General features: G+C 32.4%; 1 protein-coding gene across 5 annotated transcripts in view; it reads left to right on the forward strand.

Moving 5' to 3' along the window:
- The window catches only part of LOC145329742 (E3 ubiquitin-protein ligase ZNF598), an 89,112-nt gene that overhangs the window by 14,473 nt on the left and 51,783 nt on the right, over nt 1-22,856 (forward strand). For 3 of the 5 annotated variants that reach the window (XM_080174113.1, XM_080174112.1, XM_080174116.1), the window contains exons 10-20: nt 457-538; nt 1,248-1,331; nt 1,632-1,755; nt 2,241-2,376; nt 3,468-3,746; nt 6,500-6,590; nt 6,778-6,849; nt 7,134-7,242; nt 13,772-13,845; nt 19,091-19,164; nt 22,529-22,630. In XM_080174113.1, the coding sequence (XP_080030239.1) occupies nt 457-538; nt 1,248-1,331; nt 1,632-1,755; nt 2,241-2,376; nt 3,468-3,746; nt 6,500-6,590; nt 6,778-6,849; nt 7,134-7,242; nt 13,772-13,845; nt 19,091-19,164; nt 22,529-22,630 (1,227 nt within the window). Of the gene's footprint in view, nt 1-456; nt 539-1,247; nt 1,332-1,631; nt 1,756-2,240; nt 2,377-3,467; nt 3,747-6,499; nt 6,591-6,777; nt 6,850-7,133; nt 7,243-13,771; nt 13,850-19,090; nt 19,165-22,528; nt 22,631-22,856 lie in introns of all 5 variants that reach the window. The other 2 variants (XM_080174114.1, XM_080174115.1) reach the window with 2 other exon arrangements.

Here is a 22,856-nt window from a genome sequence, read left to right on the forward strand (position 1 = left end):
TGTATACCTTTGCTATTCAATATTCCTTTTCAATTTGTTTGCTAATATTTTTTTCTTCTGTATCAAAAGTTGCATATTTGCGTACTCTACAAATCTGCAAAAAAAAAAATTGTTTATTTTGAATTTCTGTTAGGAAACTGTTAAGATCAATGTCAAACTATAATATATAAATTTTGGGTATGGAGCATTTTTTACATGATTGGTCAATGTCATAATTGCAAATATAATAAAATGGCATTTGTGATAAACTTAATAATTAGGTGGTATTGATATGAAATCTATAAATAAAATAGCCTAAAACCGACCCGGGACCTATGTGAAGCTTCCCTAGAAGGGGGAACTTAATCAGTTCATGTAGTATTTATTGAAATCTTAAACTTCAGACAAAAAAACTTATTAATTTTTATAAAGGGATGTTTTTTACCATAATGGTCAAACTTTATTTTCTTTTTTCAGCCCACAAATTAGAGAAGCATAGTTCAAGCAAGTCTGATATTAAACAAAATAGAAAAGTTGACATTGAGTTTACTTTTAACAGGTGAGTCACTTTTGGCTGGTTATTTTTATATAAAGATATAGTTAATAAGCTTAAAAATTAACTTTTTTAATTGTGAATTTTATAAATACAAAACACATGGATATTTAGTCTTTGCTGTCACGACTAGCTGTTATTTTTGCGCTATTATGAAAAAAAACTTCATGGTTGTTAAGAATAGTTTTTGAAGTTCTTTATCAGAAATGAAGGTTTACATCCGTCCGTACGTCACGGTTAGCTCTTTTCGTTAATATAGGTATTTTAGAATTGCCTTATCGAATTAAATTTTTCCATAATGATTACTAAAACAGTGAAAAAGTAGCAACTCTAAAATAGTTGCAAGAAAATCCTTACGTCCATTTAAGACCTTTTGATTTTAACTTTTTTGAATGATATAATTATCCTACTCATCTGACTTTTGGAACAACGAATCCTAGAACAACAAGGTACAATAATTTAGGCGAAGCAAAAGTATCTATAATTAAGTTATAAAAATGTAAGTAGGTATGTCCTTAAACAGAAACAAGTTTATAATTTATATATTTGTTTACACATTTAGATTAATAATCTGCTTATTAAGTTTTAACACTCTTCAAATGTTCTTGTTCGTTTGTTGAATTCAGAGTTTATTTTTTTGTGTGGATGTTGTCATCCTTGTTTCTTGAGTATTTTGTAGGTATAAAGTTGTTCCTAATAAAATCTTAATATTTAGGAGGGAAGGGAGAGAAGAAAGAGATCGAGAACGGGGAGGTGGGGGATTTAATAGCAGAGAAGCAAGAGAAGAAAGAAATAGAAGGTAATTATCACAATAGATTTATTAAACTAGATGGCCAACTCGACACAATATGCTGTCTGCTTAAAAAGGAAATTTTTAGCAGACGAAGTTTATTGTTGATATTGAGTTATTTGCGATTCAAACCTATAAAACAAGCGACATGATTTTTGGACAAAATAATTTCCCCAAAAAATTCCCTAGGAAATGACTGCCCTTTCATGACAAATCATAGATGAATTTCGTTAACAAGTTAATATATGATATCCTATAATGAAAAAAATCGATGCGGCAACCTTCGAAACAATAAGTTTGTTGTTATAGGTATGAAGAGGAACAGCGTCAGACCACCCCTCCAGAAACTGTACCTGACCTGGTCGCGGATTTTCCATCCCTGGGAGCTGCCGCAGTCCCAAGACCTGTCACTGTTACCGCAACATCCGCAGCTGTAAGTATATTTGTGTATTGGATATAATACAGTAGTGCCAAATAAAAAAAAATATATGTACACTACTTAAGTCTAAAATACATAAATTAAAACCCAGGAAAGAAGGAGACATTTGGCTGTTTATTGTTTATTACACTAGTCCCAAAAGGGTTAATATAAATTTATCCTATTCGTTGACTCAACTACATTCGGTTGGTGCATTAAGTTAATTAAGTTGGATGTTCACCCACACGTTTCAAACGCTAATTGTAATCTTCAGAAGGGGTAATTTTAAGTTTCATCTCTATGGATGTACATCAATATATCGACCATTTTCTTATCCCTTTAGACCCCTGATTAAAACCACATGAAATATCTAAGAATGATTGAAACATAATATAGTTCCATTCATATATTTGATCTTAATATTCAGACATTCAAAATCATGCTACTGATTTACTAGATTAGATTTAGTACATTCTTTAAAAAGACCTTTATCTATTCAGGGAAGCGCTGCTATGGCTAAAAAAGTGGCACTGGCTGCTGGCAAAGATGTGCCAGGTTCTGGCCAATCCTGGAGTAACAAATCAGGTGCTGGACCTACCAGCATGGACGATTTTCCATCTTTACCTGGCGCTAGAGGTAGCATACGTTATTAAAATAGTTTTACGAATAGATTAGCGTACTTATCAATTACGTCAAGTCCAACAACCCTGGATAATTAGGGGGATTCAAAGCTCTCCTTCTCTGTCCTAACGCATGGTGTATTTGGTTTAAGTAACACACATCAGACAAGCAATTCTTTGATTTCACGACCTTTTGAGTGCCCTAACTGTGCAGTGTGCATGGTATAGAGTTGCGCCTATTTGTGCCTAGGCATTCCTCCATACTCTAACTTTTAATGTCGCGCACCTGACATAGCAGAAGTAGGAATCATTTTCAACGTCTTTAGCTATGACGCGATTAGGCCTTGATTTTCACTTCCCTGGCGCCGAGCGGATGTGCTACGTGTTGAGCAACGGCCAAATTAATTGGAGAGCTTTTAAAATGTATTATGCCTTTTTAAAACCCCTTAGTTTTGTATATAAAAAAATAAGATAGATATAAAATCTGACGTTTCATTTTTCAACTTTATGACTATTTCTTAACCTTAAGTAATATATTCTTGTTTTTATCTCTTAACAGTACACACGATCCAAAAACTTTCTTTACTTGATTTTTTCCCTGACACTTTTTATATGAAAATAACACTATCATGAATAAAATGCATTTTCATGTAATTTTTTAAATGCTTGTAGGCATACAACAAAAATCTATTCTTTTCCGATAAATTGTTAAAACCTTAATATTGCAAATTATAGGGAAACAAGGATGACAACATCCTTATCAAGCAGCGAAGTATTTTTTATTAAAAACATACACATAATAAACTTAAAGTCTGAAGTGATTAGCAGTTTTTTTTCTTCTTCAAAATTTATTGCTATGATATAGCCCTTTCTATACCTAGCCAAGTGCCTTTATATTTCAAAAGTGGTATTGTAGTCTTACATAAACCAGTGGCTGCTATTCAGCCAAATAATTCCATTTGAAATTGTAACTGAAGGGAAGTGGGTAAGAAGAGGGGAGAAAATGAGGGTTGAGGGGAAATTATCACTTAGAATTGTTTGTCAGAACCACATTCCCTTTTCCCTGAACAAACAAAATAAAAATCCTAATCAAATAAATCGTTTCAGGTGGGCCGGCTTCAGTGCCTGCCCAAGTGCAGTCCTACGGCCCTACAAAGAAAACCATACCTGGCCTTGGGAAAGGGGGCGGCGGTGGGGGTAAAGGTGGAGGTGGTAGACCAAAACAAGAAGATTTTCCTGGGTTGCCGGGGGCAACTTCTGTTTCCTCCCAACCAGCGGTACAGTCATATAGACCAGCGCAGAAGCCTAAAGCTGAACCTGTAAAGCAGGCTAAGAAGCTTGGAGGCAAGGATGATTTTCCTGGCTTGCCCACCCCTTCCAGAACAGGTAATATTTTAGGTTCTTATAAAATTTTGGTTTTAACTAAGTATAATTCTTTGGATATTTCAAAGAAGTATTAGATTAGGTAGCGAATTACACGTGTAAGGAAGGGACATTTGTGAGTAAATTATACTATACTGAAAGTTCGATAAACAGGTTATTACAATCGTTGACTTGAAAATCTTGGGGACCATCATTAAATCTTGATTGGTTGGTATAAAATCAGCAGTTTCCAAACTTTTTCACAAATGATTGTAATCTTTACAAGGGGTATTTTAGTAATGACAGGGGATGTAAAAAAAGGAAAAAAAATCCGAATTTTGTGTTTAGTTTCAATTAATTTTTTAAAAGCGAGCTTTTCTATAATTAGGGTCGGTCCGTCCGTCCGTCCGTATCTGATAGCTTTTTTCATTAATTTAGGCACGTTAGAATTGTCCTATCGATTTCAAATTTTGCATGGTGATTCCTTTAGTAGTTAGGTACGATTTAGAAAGCGTAGCAACTCTATAATCAATACCAAAATGTCCGTACGTCCATTTTAAACATGTTTTTTTACTTTTTTAACAACAAATTTTTATGTGAACTAATCATCTGATTGATCTGATTTTTGGTACATTGATTCCTGGGACAACAAAGTATAATGTAATAAGCAAAGCAACTCTATAATTAAGGCCTAAAATGTAAGTATGTCCATAAAAATTATCCTGAATCAAGCATTTATTTAACAAATTTACTTACAATTTTGCTTTGACCCTTATGAATTTATATTATGATTATTCAGTTATGACACTATTTAAATGTTAATGTCCATTTGTCCTACCGTTTCAGTGCTTCGCTTTTATGGATGTTGTCATCCTTGTTAGGTAATATCTTGCTATAGGACGTTATGTTTTATTTATTTCTTGCATGTTTCTCCAAATACTAGGTAAACACATTATTTTGCTTCGCTTTATTTTCTACTAGCGGTTATTATATTATTATTATTATTATTATTACACACAGACAGATAGACATCCTGTTACTTTTATGTAAGAATTTCAAACTTTGAAAAATGTTATGTATGGTTGGCTGGCCAATTATGCAGATTATTAACATTTTCAAACTTCATTTTCACACACAAGATTTAATTTTGAAATAATTAATCAGACTCTGGTTGATTCCTAGGTCCTAGCAAATTATTAATAATCACAGCACTAAGCTAGTAGTATAATAACCTATTGTTTACTGTGATTATGATTATTAGGGAACAATAAAACCAGTTTGATGTCAAGATATGCATAGCTCAGCATCAGAGTATCATTTATCACTTTACATTTTATTTTTTTTTACTAGCAAAACCATTCAGCTATTTTACTTTCTTTGCCTTTTATTTATTTACACCATCTTTATATTTGTATTGTAATTTTGTTATCGCAGTAACTTTTCCCCGCGACTATTATTAGAAAAGACTGCCAGTCGCGACTCAAGACAGAGTCAAAATTAAAGCGTTAAAAATGGTTCCTACTGCTGCTATGTCAAATGCGCGACATCAATATTTAATACTTAATACCCTTGTCGATTGAGCGCAATGTAATGATTTTTAGAATTAAAAATATAAACTTGCTTTTTTGTTGTTCTTGTTTTCAATTTATAAAATGTGAAGAAAAGAATAGTGTTGAGAAATTTCTTTAAAGCATGAAGATGGAAAGTACACTCAGAACAAACAAAAAAATTCCGTTCTTTTAAGCACATTATATATGTTAAAATTTCCCGAAGCAAAGCTTTATTCTCTTTGTTAAAATATTTTCATGAAGACTATTGGCTACGCATCAAGGAGCCCTATATTTTAAGATTGAAAATAACCTAAATCCATTCTAATACTTAAATCTACAATTAAAATACCCTAAAACCATCCCGAGACATGTGTTAAGCTTCCCTTACAAGGAAAACTTATTCAATTACATAAGTAGTTATGAAAATCTTGAGCTTTAGACAAAAAATCTTACTACTTTATGTTGCAGGAGTTATACAGAAAAACATAATTTTAAAGATAAGATGATAAATGTTTTGTGGTCTACTCGCGACATTCTCACAAATCTTAATTAATATCTTAATCTTGCTGGTAAATTTCTTTATTGGATTTCTTCTTTATTTACACAGAGATAACAAGGATATCTACATCCTAGATTTGCAAAGCACTAAAAGATAATGGATGGACAAACGGACAAAGTAAATTAAACAGCAGATGTTCAGGAGTCATAAAAAAGACAGAGGAGGATAAGATTAATGATAAAAGATCACGAAACCCTTACATATCAATATTTAAATGTCTTTTATGCATGACCGACACACTGACGGACTAAGTAAATTGTATACTGAATGCTCTTTTGTCAGGAAAATTTTAATTAAAAAATCAGTAGTCTATCTTATATAGCAGCCATATAATATTCCTTTCATAGCGTTTAGGCGTTGAGGGATAACACAATGGACGATAAATTGATTTCACTCTAATTTCGCTTAACCAACCTACCCCTTAGCTAATAGAATATAAATATTGGTGATAATGTTAGGACACTGTTAGTTTGTACAACCCAATCAAGATTTGATGTAAATCCGCAAATTTTTCATGCCAACGAAAAATAGAATGTATTTGTAAAACTTTTGGTACCAGCATAAATTACAGCCAAATGTCCCCTCCCTTCTTGCATCTTCCGCAACCCCATTTATTTTGGCAAACTACTGGAAAATTTCCCATCCTATAATTATTTTATTTTTGTTAGTAGGGGCCCCAGCAACCATTCGTGCTGCCTCAGGACCTAGCTACCGACCCACCAAGCCTCCTCAGTTGGCTACTATTAGTCAATCTTTAAGGCATAGAACTTGTTTAATATTTATAACTTTCATTGAATTAAAGATTTTGTTAAAAACTCCCGAATTTTCTTTTAACGTAATTAGTTACTTCAGTTTATGATATTTGATATTTACTTTATGAAATCTAATGTTCATATTAAAGCTAATATCAAATACTGTAATCAAACATATTCTATGGAAATATTAGTAAACCTGTCAGTAAACCAAGTAAACCCAGTAAACCAACCAACCAATCTTCATCTAAACCCTCAAAACCCAGGTAATTGGAATTGTTTGCAATTATTAGTAAATTATCTGTGTGTGCTTTGGTTATTTTGTGGGATGGTATTTACCTAAAGCTGTAGAAGAAAGGGCACTAAATTATGAAGCGAATAACATAATATGGTGTAGATCATAGAACAAAATAAATAACACAAACGAAGGGGATCTTAAGAGAAAAGGACGGCAATGTGGTATAAGATCAAGTTTTTTTGTTAGGGTCTTATGGACATGGATTACTTGCAGATTAACCTATGTTTTTACTTTAGTAATTATTTATTTAAGGCACTTTGATCCATTCGACGACAGTGACGATGATTATCCATCTTTTGGAAGTGGTGCTCCTAGTGGTCTCGACACAAACAGTGCTAAGGCTGTCAGGGCTTCTGGACAGGTAGTTTCTCAGATGGATAGATATAAAATATCTTTGGAATTTGTGCTCCTAGTGGTCTCATCACTAACAGTGCTAAGGCTGTCAGGGCTTCTGGACAGGTAGTTTTTCAGATAGATAGATAGATATAAAATAGCTTTGGAATTAGTGCTCCTAGTGGTCTCGACACTAACAGTGCTAAGGCTGTCAGAGCTTCTGGACAGGTAGTTTCTCAGATAGATAGATAGATAGATAGGTTGGATAACTATGTATAGTTAGATAGATATTTAGTTGGAAATATACATACTTCATAGATAGATAGATAGATTCATTATTCAACTTGTCTCGACTCCCATCAGTTTTAAGGTACAGCTAGTGTGATTGATAGTAGATAGTCTGTAATTGTACAATTTTTATTATATAAGTATGTGTATGTTTTTATTATGAGTTGTAATTTATATGTAACCACGCATATTCCAGCCGCAAAACACACATATTTTATTCTAAATTTATGTGTAGTTAAGCAGGGATATAAAGGGATAAGACATTTGTAGATGAATTTAGTTATGTCTCCAATGATGATACACACAAACCATTCTTCGGTAGATTCCAATTAGTTGTTGAAACGTTTGGACACTTAACTTAAGGAACCAACCAATAAAAATTCAATAAAAGTCCCAAACGAATAAAAAAACGTTATTATAAAATCTTGAAGACAAGTGTAATTTACAGCCCAACGTCCCATCCCTTCCTGGTATTTGTGTGGTGTTGTTTATTGCATATTGTGATATCAGCTTTGTCTGACTGTATATGTATATGTACTAACTTCTTTTTATTCTTAACATCTTTTCATTTTTTCTAATTTAAGTTTTGGTAAAATCTTATTTTTTCTTTTTTGATGCACTGTTATCTCTTTTTTGATATGACCCCAAAAAAGCATCAACTTTTTCTAGGCTTAGAATTCTTTTTTTACTAGCGGTTACGTCCCTAGAAGCCTCTAGTGGCACTGAGGTGGGAGGGGGGCAAGTTGACCCCCTATTATTTTTCATTGTAAAAAGAAAGGTGGTGGTGGTACCCTTGATAAGGAGAACCATATCGGTTGAGAGGCTAGCCAGATCTTTCGGTACAGACAGAAATCCTGTTTCATTTATATAAGGATCCAATGTCGACTTTAAACAGTTTTAAGAACTGAGTTGTAGAATCTGTCTTGACGATAAAGGATTTGTTTTCAATGTACTAAGCAAATTATCTTTGCCTTCCTTTAAAACTGTTAAAATAAGAACTCATAAAAGATAAATATTCGAGTTATTAAGCATGTTTAAATTTTTATTATTATTTTAAAGGTTATAATATTAGTAATGATGTTTATAAGGTTACTTGTATATTAATAGATTTAAAAACCTAAATTTATAGCTGTAAGCAAATAATTTTTTTAAAATGTGTACTTAATCTAATAGGGTTTCAGGGAAGCTTCATTTACAATACATTATTTAGCTTAGATTTTAGTAAATGGTATTGTTAAAACTTAAAACCTCTATTTATCATTTCTATCTCTCTTTAAACTATTGTAGGAAGTTTCGTATGGACATTTCTATTCTGTAAAGAGTGTGCAGACTTGAATGAATTATCAAGCTGTGCATTGTTAAAATGGATTCTTTCCAGCACAGACGTCTGCTCTTAACAATATTACATTTAAATAAAGTTAAACATGGATGGCAACATCCATAAAAATGAAGCTTTAAAATCATAAGGAAGGAAAAACGAACAATGACTTATTAATTATGCCATACAAAGTTGTTGTATAATTAATAATAGTTTAAATAGACTTTCTGGTAACGATTATAGAGTTGATACGCTTCCTAAATCGTACTTAACTGTTATAGAAATCATCTTGCAAAGTTTGTAATCGATAGGACAATTCTATCATGACTAAATTTATAAAATGGGCTAACTTTTCCTGATGGATGGACCTATCCAAATTATAGAAAAGCCTTGCTTTTTAAAAAGTGTGTACATTACATAGACTTGCATAGAAGAAAAGTACATTATCATATTACACGGAATTGAATTGTGACCTATTTTCAAACAAACCAAAAATTTTCTGGAGTGGATATTTTATACAAACGTAAAACAATAGGTATGATATATTTTTATTTTTGTATTCTAGACTATAGAAAAGTATTTGATATTCTTTTAAACATGCTAATATTTTTAAGTCAGTATAAGTAATTGGACTACTAATTGGTATTGAACACCAATTACGAAAAGCAAAATTACCTCTTCTTTATGTCAAAATTATTGGTTGAAAGTTTTTACACTTCTAGTTTAGAACAAACCAAACAAAATCTGATGAAAGAATCCAAAGTTTTTGAGCCATCAAATAAGATAAAATGGAGTTAAAATTTTGGGTACTAGTTTTATTTACAGTCCAATGTGAACTTCCTCCCCGGTATTAAGTGTATTTCTAATGTAAATAAAGCCCTATTTCTGCACACCACACATTAGTTTGTATATATTTATGTGGTGCGAAGTTGTGAGATATTATTTGTCTCAAGTCTAATTGTCTCCCCCATTAAGCTACACATTTCATTGTCTCACATTAGCCCAGGGACACACACAATCATTATAATAAAGTAACAGGATGTTTGTCTGTTTGCTTGTACCGAAGGATCTCGCTAACCACTGAACCGATATGGTAGCTTCTCATATGTCCTGGGAAGGTTTATAAATATTTAGTGATACCCAACCTCCCCCCCCCCCAAAAAAAAAAATCTAAGATAAAAAATTTAGTTATCTAACAAAGAAGTTTTTATTTTGAACAAAATTACCTAATTTGTTGACTCAGCACATTTTATTTTACCTAAAGTTTATCAACTCGATCTTTCATTCGTTGGCTTAAAACCGAGGTAACTTTTATCAACTATTGATTTGGTTGTTATTTAGTTATTGTATTTAGGGTTGTGCATAAATTTGTTGTCCATTGTCTTATCCCTCAAGATCCCTATTTTTTTATACCATCTTTGGGTTTTTAGATAAATGTATCAAGGGACGTGGGCGAATACATAGCTTACCTGCAGACTACAGACTATTCAATCGTTTTAGAGATTTTAAGTAACCTAATTGTTATGGAGAAGGCTATATGGATAACATTCTGTTGTTGTTTTTTTAAAGGGAATAGTAGCTTTCACAATATTGCGCAAAGTTTTGAGTAAGATTCCAGTCAAAGGCGCTTATTAAGTCTAACTGTTCTTAATGTTGACCAAACGCATAATATAATTAAATGCACATTTAAAAACAGTTTGACCTAATAAGCGCCTTTGACTGGAATCTCACAACTTTACGCAATATTGTGAAAGCTACTATTCCCTTTATGTTTTACATCTTTGTTGATTAGAATAAGTATTTCTTTTTATGAAAGTATCATATTGCTTGGTTGCAAAGATAAAATATACAACAAGGATGGAAAATTTCAAAGTTTGGGAATGCAAGAATATTCAGATTAAGAGTGGGTGAAGTATTTGCTTTTAAAGTTTTAATACTAGAGAATGAATTATGTTATTTATTTTTTATGATTTTTTAAATTTTTTTTATTTTAGCATTTGCTTTATAAGTTTTAATACTAGAGAATGAAAGCATCAAATACTTATTTCAAGTTTTTTTTTTAGTTTTTAAAAATTGTCTCATTTTAAAGAATATATATTAGGACATTTTCTATAAAGTTCACAAAGTTCTCAAGATATTTTGCCATATATTTTCAAAACTTCCATGTTTTTTCTTTGTATTTTATTACATTTTATATATTTATGGGTTTCCTGCTGTTTTGGAAAAATATGAGAAATGTTTTGGCAGTGTTGTAGAGCCGTTTGATTTGTTGTGGCTCCTGCTTTTACCTAAAATCAAGAAAAACTCGACAATAACATTTGTTTACAAGTCTATTTTTGACTTTTGATGGTTTTAAAAGTTCAGTTTTTGAGTAAAATGGACTTGAAACACTTAAAAGGGTTTCCAAATTATAAAGTTAAAACATTAAGTTATATCAAGGTATAAAAAATCTTTATTCTTCAGATATTTTTAAGCTACTCCGGAGCCAGAGCAGCTCTGAAAATAACGACTCCGGCAAAATATGGCGGCTCCGGCTCCACAACACTGTGTTTAGGCTTCTTTATACTTTTTCCTTCTCAAGTGTAAGTTACACTGGTGTGTACTTAATATTTTATGATATAATATATTTACTAGTGATGGGAATCCGGATCCGGAATCCGAATCCGGAATCCGCCCAATTTTCGGCCTATTTTGGAATCCGAATCCGGATCCGGAATCCGTTTTTTATAGCGGATTCCGGATTCTAAATTGGTAGGCTAAAATTACCGTCTTTTTTTCTTACAACCTCCTCTGTTTGAAGGCAAAGATCAAAAAAAAATTTTCTACATAACAAAGGGGGGAGGCGGATGTGCCACTTTTTGAAACCAATAGTAAAACGTGCATGATCTCGGCCCATAAAAGAGTTACAGCTCTAAAATTCTGCACAGCAGTTGCTTTTGTGGTGAACAATATGGAACTGTGACGAAACGGCGGCGAAACCGCCGCTCCCGCCAAAAACCGCCGTTTCCTGCCAATTAGACAATTTTCAATTATGTGAGATAAACTTTTATTTTCATAAGAATTTCGCTTATATTTTCACTTGACACTTTTCGCCGTTTCTTTACAGTTCGATATTGTTCTCCACAAAAGCAACTGCTGTGCCGAATTTTAGAGTTATAACTCTTTTATAGGCTGAGATCATGCGCGTTTTACTTTTGGTTTCAAAAAGTGGCACATCCGCCTCCCCCCTTTTAATAATTACTAATGTGATGTAAATGTTTTAGTTATGCTGGAAGTCAACATTTTAAACAAATCAAGGCTTCAACCAAGTAACATAGTGATAAATTAACGAAAAAAGCTATCCCTCTGTGACGGACGGCCTTTTAAAATACTGCTAGAATCCGGAATCCGAATCCGGAATCCGCCAAAAATAAGAATCCGGAATCCGCAAGAATCCGTCACTTTTTTTGACGGATTCCTTCAGAATCCGGAATCCGAATCCGGCCCAAAAATTCGACGGATTCCCATCCCTAATATTTACTATTATTATAGTTTATCAGAGAGAGAGGGGACAATGGGCTTTTTATTACACTAGTCCTTAAAGTGTATAATAACGTTTTCCAATCGTTGGCTTAAATACTTAGGGGATAAAGAATTTTGATTGGCTGTATCATCATTGGGGATGTACAACAATTTATCGGCCATTGTCTTATCAATTCAAATTTCTTATAGTTTATTCTTTTTTTTTTTAAATAACTATAAGTTGGGTCAGTTCGCCCACGTAATTCAGAAATTGTGTTTCTAATGTTTTCAAACAATGCATGGGGATTCCTTTAACGAAGGATTGTAATTTAATAATTTTAATTTATTTCTTTATTATTTAAATTTTTTTAAATAGCAGAATTTTAAATGGTGAATCTTAGAACGAATAGTTCATATTGTGCTCTACTACAAGCCTATCAATGGTCTTGCTTTTCAATGTAAAACATACATAGACCAGATCTAACATTTTTCTAAATATACTCAGAATAGCATCGAATTTTTGTTCAGAATTACGTTTTTCCCACTGCACTGTCTGAATTGTTGAAGCTTTGCTTTTATGTATATTGTCATCCTTTTTCTTTTTGTGCAATATGAACTTTGAGCAAAGTTCCTTAACTATTAGATTATTCTCTGGAATGTTGCCTTTTGCTCTACATGTCCTAGAATTAGTTAGTTATGCACCTTTCATGGAGTTAGCATCATTTTTCACAAACACATGTATAACAAATAATAATAGTAATAGTAAGTAACAGAGAAATATCTTTGTACATGGAGATTAGATAAACTTACTAGATAAAATTAAGCCTATAAATTGAAAACTTGTTTGTTTTAAATATATGTATTTCATAAAGAGAAGACATATATGTACATACAGAATTATATATTACTAGCGGCTTCGCCCAATCCCCCAAGAAAATAGATTAAAACCATCACAAGACCAGTAGGTATATTCCCTGAAGAGTAGAGCCCAATCGGTTCAGTGGTTACTGAGATCTTAAGCTTCATTGTGTTATTAAAAAATCAAGAAAGTCATAGATAAAATTAGTTTCTTGCCATGCATTTTGTAACAGTTTGAAGAAAAATTGGGTTAGGAGAATTGTATGGGCATACAGGTTGTTTTCATTCCAATTTTAAATACAGTCTTCTTTGCTTAATTTGAGTGATTTGTCTTTTGAAGCTAAAATAAGATTGGATAGTTGAGTATATGTGTACATTGAAAGAGAAATCATCATAATTGAAAACGAAAATGCTTTTGTCTTTTATTGATTAGTTTAAACTAAGGAAATAAGTCCCATTGGGGTCAACAAAAACTTGTTACAATTGGACTTAATAAAACTCCTTTAGACATGATAATTGACGATTATGTGATCCAATTAGGATTAACAAATTACCCCTTTTGTGGATCCTAATTATAATATATTTAATTCAGGGTATGGATTACACAAGTAAAGAGACAAGCAGCAACATCAAGACTATAGATAAATCTGTACTGGAAGCCCTGCAAGGAAAAACAATCATTTAATGATATATAGTAAAGTAACAGGAGGTTTGTCTTTACGTAAGCCCACTCAGTAATATATTAGTCAAAAAGTGTTTTGAATAAACTACAAATTGTTGGGGAAGGTATTTTCTCGTATTCATTCGAATCCGGTGGATAGGAACCGGTTCTCATCCATACTAAAAACTATGTCTAGCATCGTATTATATCCAGCTTTCTACGAAAAAAAAATGTACAATCATAAGATTAAAACCATTTTTTTAGCCGGTGCCTTCGGCACCTCGGGACAAAGAAAACTGGTTTTAATCTTATAATTGTACATTCTATATCAGCGGAAAGCCGTTTATAATACGATGCGAGAAATAACTATTAATCATTTTTAGATTTCGCGCCTTTCAATCCAAGACGCTTTACAAAATAAAGACAAATAACGTTTATTCAAATTGCTCAACTATAAGTACAACTAACTGACAAAGGTCGTGAAATCAACAGTTTGTTGTCTAGTTATTTCACATGAGAGTTGGTGATGATATAAAGTGCTTGTCTGTCAAGATTTGGCTAAAGAGTGAACCGAATATGTTTTCGATTTTAGGGAAGCTTCTGAATAGATGAAAGTTCAGCTTTGTATGGTTTAAGGCTATTTTCATACCCCCCTACAATTACATACATCCCATAGATGTTAGGAGTGGATCCGCTAGTAACAAAAGTAGCAAAATATATAATACCTAATGTAATAGTATGATGATATCATATGACTGCAGTTAACGTCATTCACAGGGATCTGAAGGGATAAGACAATGGATGATAGATGGATTCATCACCCCTTCTGTGGATTACAATTATTAGTTAAAAAGTTTAGACACTATTTCTTGGAAAACAATTTAAATGAATTTAAAGTATGAGCCAACGAATATAAAAACGTGATTATAAAACTTTGGGTACCTGTCAATAACAATATCCCCTCACTCCCTGTATAATTCCACACTAAAAGGGTGGTTTCTCATTTATCACTAATTGCGTACTTTGTTTTAGTATTTTCTTTGTCGTAAAGCCAGAATTATAGGGAATAGTATAGGTGAGAAAGCCTAAAGTGTTACGTCACAAAAATACGTCTAAAAAGGAAGGATTAGAGGAGAAGTAGGAAAGGAAACCCAACCGAAAAGAGATGGATTTTTATAACGTCACACGTAACACTTTAGGCTTTCTCGTATTGGTGAAATGCTTACTTTAAAAAATGCTTATTTTTCTATCAGTCTTTCTGTTTATCTTATTTATATCTTTTTATTAGGCCTATCTTAATTTATCATCTGATTATCAAAACAAATTGTTGCTGGAAAGAATTTTAACTTTTTAGTCATTATTATATTACTGCTTTTTACATAAGATATAATTGGCTATTGAAACAAAAATCTAAATTTTAGTTAGGAAATTTTAAATCTAATAGGTACCTATTCGTGTATTGCTTTAAAAATAACAAAAAAGAAAATAAAATGTTGAATGCAATATTCCTTTACTCCTGGAAAACAATTATGCCTTTATTCTTGCTAAGTACTTACTTCTTGTCATGAATAAGGGGAAAAGTAAAAAAAAATGATTTCACAATATAAAAAACTTGCTATATATACGCCATACGGTGTCGGGTTTTTGGCAAACTAAGAAGTAGATTGAAGGGATAAGACAATGAAAAGTAAATAAATATAAAGACCCAATGATTATAAACAAAGTTATCCTTTATTTAGATAAAAATATAGGGAAATGAACATATAGTATACTCTTAAATAAGTACCTACCCAAATAATTGAGTTAACAAAAAAGATGACCTGATAATAAACCTTTGGATCCTAGGTTCATTTACAGAAATAATCACTGTATCCTTGATACTCCTTGCATTTCTATGTTTGATTTGTGTTGCATGGTGTTATATAAATGATTTAAGAGTTACCATGTAGTGTTAGTAATGGCAATTTAATGGATATATGAATACGTGGATGCACTAATAATTTGCCTCTTCTCATCCATCCCCTTTACCTCATCTCCTCACTTCCTTCTGGAGAAACGAACTGGCCAATAAATGAGGTCCATAGAAGCAATCGAAATTGGCGACAAAATTTCCCCTTGTATAATATCCACGTATTCTATATATCCATTAGCTATTTGCATAGTAAAGAATGTAAATCACATGTATTGTTCATTTAGAAATTAAAGAATAGTTATTTCTCGCGTCGTATTATAAACAGTTTTCCGCGGATATAGAATGTGATTGTATATTTTTATATTCGTAAAAAGCTGGACATAATATGATGCTAGACATAGTTTTTTTCGTATGGATAAGAACTGGTTCCTATGCACTGGATTCGAATGAATACGAGAAACTATATTATTATTTTAAAGATAAGTCAGCTGGCTGTGGATTGTTGAAAAAGTACAGAGATCTTTAGAGATAAAACAATTGATGATAAAGTGACTTAAACTAATGTTTTGCGGTTTTTATTCATCGGTTTATAGCGTAATTTGATACACAAAGCCTCAAATCTACAAGTTCCGCATTAAATGGTGTTTTTTTTCGCGGAGGTTCTTTTCTATCTCAAATTCAAGTTAAAATGATTACAGGATAATATTAAACAAAATAGATTGCATTAAGGAACAAGCTTGATGCTCTGACTCAACTTGAAAACTAGGATGACAGCATCCTAAGCAGGGAAGCAAAGAAAAAATTCTGGATAGACAAACGGTGAAAGTAAGTTATTAAGTAGATATTCAGAGTTTTCAAAACATAGGAGAGAATAGATATAAAAAGAGAAGGATATGAATAATATAAAATCACGAAACCTTTGAATATCAATATATTAATATATGATTGACCAACGAATTATGTTGTGTACCGAATATTCTTTAGCAAGAAATATTTTAACCCCGAAAAAATCAGCAGACGAAAAAATCACATTTTGACGCGACGGACAGACCAAAGTGAATTATAGAGTAGCTCTGCTACCAAAAAACTTGTTCAATTAAGTATGGAAGTTTCGTTAGATGCATGACTTTGAAATAGTTTTGTTTCATTGTAAGTAGCGTAGCTAAAATATGATTAGGGTATATCCTTTCGTAAACATGTTACTTCATAAAAGCAATCACCAATCTTTTTGACCAACAAATCGTATACAAATGACAATGAGGATTAGTTGAACTCTATCGCTTTTTTTGACCCTTCGAATACTATCAAAAAAAATTAAAACTTCAATGCTATGTTACTTTTAAACATATTTGTCCTTGGAATAGAATTGGTTCTTTTCACGCATATTTTATAATAAAGAGAATAGTTAAGTAATGGATTGACTTACTGTAAAGGGGGAGGCGGAAGTGACACTTTTTGAAACCAAAACTAAAAGTCAAAGGAACTCAGCTTAAAAAAGAGTTACAGCACTGAAATTAGGGATGGCAGTTGCTTTAAAGAGGTACAATGTGGAACTGTGAAGAAACGGCGGCAGAACCGCCGCTATCGCCGAATTGTTTTTTGGCGGGATACGGCGGTAGCGGCTGTTTCACCAACTTTTCAAAGTGTCACAACCTCCCCCTTTAAAATATGTACAATTTAGTTATAAGTAGCGCAGCAAAAAAATGGTATGTCTGTGCGGAAGAAAAATAAGAAGAATCAAGTGATTATTTTTTATTGCAAATAATTTTTTTTTTTTTTGGGGGGGGTAGGGATTGGCCCCTCCCATTTTCAAATTAAATTTTTTTTTTTTTTGGGGGGGGGAGTAATTTTTATACAGGCGATTACTCTTGGGTGAGTGGTGATACACTCCCTATAATTAGTTTTAAACCTTCCCGGGACCTATGAGAAGCTACCCGGCAAAGGAGAATCCGATAGGTTTGGCGGTTACCGAGATCCTTCAGTGCAAATACACACAGACACATAGACAGACAGACAAATAGACCGACAGACATCCTGTTACGCTATTATAATTATTGTTGTTATAAATGACGATGGCCAATAAATGTACAGTGTACACTGTACACTTTATGTACAATATTTTTGATATAGATAATCTTACTAGGCTGTATAATTATTCAAGTATGATTACTGATTAGTTGTAAATAATAGTAGGAGTGATTTGTCATTCTCAGGATTCTCAAGGGATACCATTACCATTACCTCGTAAGGGAGGGATTCTTCTTCGAATTAAGTGATCATCTAGAGAATACAGTGCATTATCCACGTGTAATAGGATGCGATACTCTTAACGCCCAATGGTATTAGGTTAAGTAACATCTATCAGCCAACCAACCCTTTGATTGCATGACCTTTGTCTGAGAAGCCCTAACTATGCATGGTAGTGATTTGCGCCTTTTTATGGACCAAGGCATTCACCCTACTCTAACTATTTATGTCGCCCACCTGACATAGCAGCAGTAGAAACCATTTTTAACGTGTTCGGTTATGACGCGGTGTCGGCCCAAGATTCGAACCACGATTTGAGCCACGATCGCGGGTTAGTCTTAATGGATAAGAAAATGAAGTTTAATTGATTTACATCCTCCAAATATTGCAAACAAAATTACCCCTTTTGTGGATTGAACTATTGATCGAAAAGTTTGAACATTACCAGTTAATAACCAACCAATCACAATTCAATTAAAGTGTCCAAAGTTTTTGAGCCAACCAATAAGATAAACTTTGAGTATAAATGTAATCATAGTCCAATGTCCCCTTTCTCCCTGCTGAAGAACCTGTATAGTAGTAAATTATCATAATTTAGTATTCCTTCTATTGTTTGTATAGCTTGGCTTTCTTTATAATTGGCACCTTAGATATTTTTCTGTTAATATAATATATAGGTAATTAGTAATCATATGGTCATATAATAATATTATTTATTACGTAATAAAGGCCAATAACATACTCTGAATCGTTTTAAATATTTTGGATACTTATTACTTACATTTGATATTTTGGGGGAAATACAATTAGGAATCTACATGGTAGAATATCGTAATCCAAGTGGTTGCAAATACTGTAAGGTTAAAAAAATTGAAGTTTTGAAAATCAGCATTCTTTAAATAAACTTCTAGGTACCTAATGATTATAGAGTTGTTCTTAATCGTACCTAACTGTACCAAGGACAAATCAAACAAAGTTTAAAATCGATTTGACAATTATAACATGCCTAAAATAACGATAAGAGTTATCCGCTACAGACAGACGGACGGATTATAGAAAAGCCTCGCTATTAAATGATTGTTTGCTGTGACAGGTGCTCGAATATCTGGAAATTCTGGTGGATACAGCAAGAGGCCCACAACATCAAATACGGAAGAATTTCCAGGTAAGCGTTCTCTGTTTCATTAAGGAGTATTTTCATGAGGAATTATATAATTTAAGGTCCCTTTCAAACCCCCCAACTCTTATATGAATGGGAGGAGAAGTAAAATTATATTTTACATCTTTGTTTTGGGAGGGGGGAAGGTGGAATCTATTTTCCATTTGACTTACTTTTTACAGTTTATTGTTCGATATTCTTTAAAATGTCGACCTTTGTACATAGTTGTCATTCGTAAACAAAATTTTAGAATTACCGTTTTTTTACTTGGTTAGTTAATCTTTGAAAAATCTTATTTTATAGGTAATTAAACATTAACTTTGTTTCTAGACTATCTAATAATTTACAATGAATTTAATTTAATTAAATCTAATGAATAATATAATATATAACCCAGAAGCTTTAAAGTAAAACCTGGTATTAAATTTTGTAAGCCGCAGGTCTGGTTAATGCTATTAAACCAGGTAGTGAAGGAGGGGCCATTGAACTAAAAATTATTCTAGTTCCCTAAAGTTTGCAATGACTAGCCTAAAAACGTTGGTGACTTTTATTAAGTAGATATTGGATAGATACAGTATCCAAAGTTTCCAACAAATATTTTAATACATATAAGGAGTATTTTTGTTTATTACCTCACCCTCGCCGAGTATGGCAGGTGTCCCAAATTAAGTCACCGTAATGAATGACGCTCTCCGCAGAGGAGCTTGGGATAAGGGTAGTACTGATATTATGTACTTGACAATTTAATTAAGCATCCAAACTTACTCAATAATCCCCTTCTTTCACAACCAGGGGAAGTTGCGTGAATGTATTCAACTGAGAAATTCGAGTTGCCACATGGGGACTAGAACTCGAACTCTCATCACCGTAACTCAGTGCGTTACCACTGAGCTACGACGCCCCTTTAGACAGCATTTGCTCATTCGTTGCCTCAAAAATTTGGGTATTTTTGTCGGGCTATAGCCGGGGATTGTTTTAAAACTAATGCTACGCATTCCGAGCCCCATTGTAAATTGTAAATCTTAATTCTTGTTTTGGCTTACTAAGTAAAACCAAACTGGCTTTTCTGAACTTTTAATACTCTTTGGTTAAACCAGGAATTAAAATGGATAAGACAATAGCTTATAAATTATTGTATATCCTTAATGCTAAAACACATAATTACCCCTTTTGTAGATTACAATTTACGGGTTTAAACGTTTAAACTTAATGGACAATTAAAATTGAATAACAGTCCTAAAGATGTCCAACAGTCCAAACGAATAAGAAAACGCTATTATAAAACTTTGGGGACTAGTGTTATAAACAGCCCAATGTCCCCTCCTTCCCCGTGTTAAACTTTCAAGTTATTTTAGACAAATGTCCAAGAATACATTAGTTTACTTTGATCTGTTTGTACTAAATGCTTTCCAAGGGCGCCTGCGCCCCTTGCCTAAATATTTTTAATCAAGTAGAGAAATGTTTTAGGTTAATATCTTTGAATAGTTTTTTTACCATTTCAAATCAATTTATACTGTAAATAAAAAGGGAAGGGGATTTTTGTAAAGATCTTGTAATTAAAGTATGAAGAAATACCAATAAAAATGTATTGTAATTTATACATTTTCAGCTAGATTAAACGGTTGATTTGCTTTCTTGGTCAAAATCATGTACAATCTGAATTTATTAGCTTTTAAAAACAGGAGATACACATTAAAGGCTTGCCTACCTATTACAAAAATGTGCTTGTATGGGTTTTTCCTAGCAGGCACATCAAACCATTATCTAGAATACATTTAGTTCAGTGTGCTTGTACCCCATGGATAGAAGGTTAAGTAATGAGACAAAAATTTGGAACCAGGGCAATTTATTTAAACCAGGAATTTCAAAAGATAAAACAGTTATGATCAATTGATGTTCTCCCCAATTATGTATGTAGTAATAGTGATTTTTCGCATCGTATTATAGACAGCTTTCTACCTCGGCCCATCAGGTCTAATAAAACTGGTTTTAATCTTACAATTTTTTATTTTAATATTTACAGGAAGTTTAATACGAAGCTATTTACGATTTTTCAGTATGACAGAGAACCGGTTGTAATTCAGAAGATATTAATCGATTTCAAAGCCCTACTGGAAACACTATTTATTATAAAATTAGTGGTTGAAAAGTTTGTACATTTTCTTTATCCTGGTATTTAAAGTATCTCGATAACCACTAAATTATTGGATAATCCATTTGAGGGAAGCTGCAAGTAGTAGCGAAAAACATAACAGCGAATTTGGCTATTTAATTTGAAGTTTTTGGAATGTTCTAGGCTTTGTTTGTGCCCCATAGAACCGCATCCATTAGAAATCTAAAAAAGCAAACAGTTAGCTTATTTATCAACCTATACAATACTGGATTTGAAATCTGAGGTCCCATGTGCGAGCAAAGTAATGTTTGCAAATATGAATTACTTTATAGTGTTCCTGTATTACAACTAAACTGTGTCTTTTTCAAAATGGGGGTTATGGATTTTTACAATTTGATTTTTATTTTGGTGAATTTTTTTAGCTATGACTCTTTCTCATAATTTCATAAAGTTGGTAGTTGGGTTGTAGTCAAATGCTTTTTATAAGTCAAATGTTCTTAATCATGGACCATTTTATATATACACATTTTGTTACAATTAATAACACTTTGACTTAATGAGAGCTTTTAACTACAACCTAACACCCAACTTTACGAAATTAAATGAAAAAAATACTCTCTTTGTACAGAATCCACTTGAAGGCTTGCAGGACTTGTACCTGGAGGCAAAATCCAATTTTTTAAAAGTACGTATAGAGTACCAGGTTTCTGCTAAATTTACATAATGTATGAACACTTAAACTTGGAATTTAAGCCGTGCAAGGCTTAAACTTAGATTGAGAATACAAACATTTATTCAAAGTATTTGATTTGAATTTATTTTTACAAAAGTTAAGGAATCAAAAGTTTGGTGAAGGCTAAATACTTTTTGTTAGATAAGTTAGAAATAGAAAAATAATCAACAGAATTTTTTCTTTTTTCTGTTTTACATTTTTTGACACAATAAAATGAGTCGAAAATTAATTGAAAACCATTTTTAATTTCAAATTAAAAAATTGTCAAGTTAATCAAATTATTGACAGGTTATTATTAATTTTGTTCTTAGACTTAAAATAGTTTTCAATTAATATTTCACTCATTTGAAATACACAAAACTCGAACTTAAAAAAATCAGTACACTAAGGGTATGGCATTGAGAAAACTAAAATAAATCAAACTTTCCTAAGATTTGCATATTTATATAAAGCTTGTACAGTAGGAAACATAGGAGTCAAGTGATTTGTGTAAAAAAAAACCAATAAAATTTTAATTTTTTCAGGCCTTGGTGGACCCAGCAGTGGAGGAGGGGGCGCTGCCCTGGGATCCTGGGGATCAGGGGCTCCCATTACTAAGAAAAACAAGAAGGGAAAGCAAGCTAAAGGTAAATTATTCTTAATTATCTTGGATCAACTTTTTAAAGTGAAATATTATTTTCGACCTAATAGTCAACTTATACCATTTTAAAGATAAAATAGCGAAACACACACATACATACATCCAACTACTTTAATATGCAGGATTACTTACTTGACTGCATGTTGCTTCAGAAGTAATTTCGACCATTTTATAGTGAATTATTTAACAATTTAATTTTTTTAAGTTGACTT

Source organism: Acartia tonsa, chromosome 10, assembly GCF_053477335.1.
Source record: "Acartia tonsa isolate MP-2025a chromosome 10, ASM5347733v1, whole genome shotgun sequence".
Taxonomy (NCBI): Eukaryota; Metazoa; Arthropoda; class Copepoda; order Calanoida; family Acartiidae; genus Acartia; species Acartia tonsa.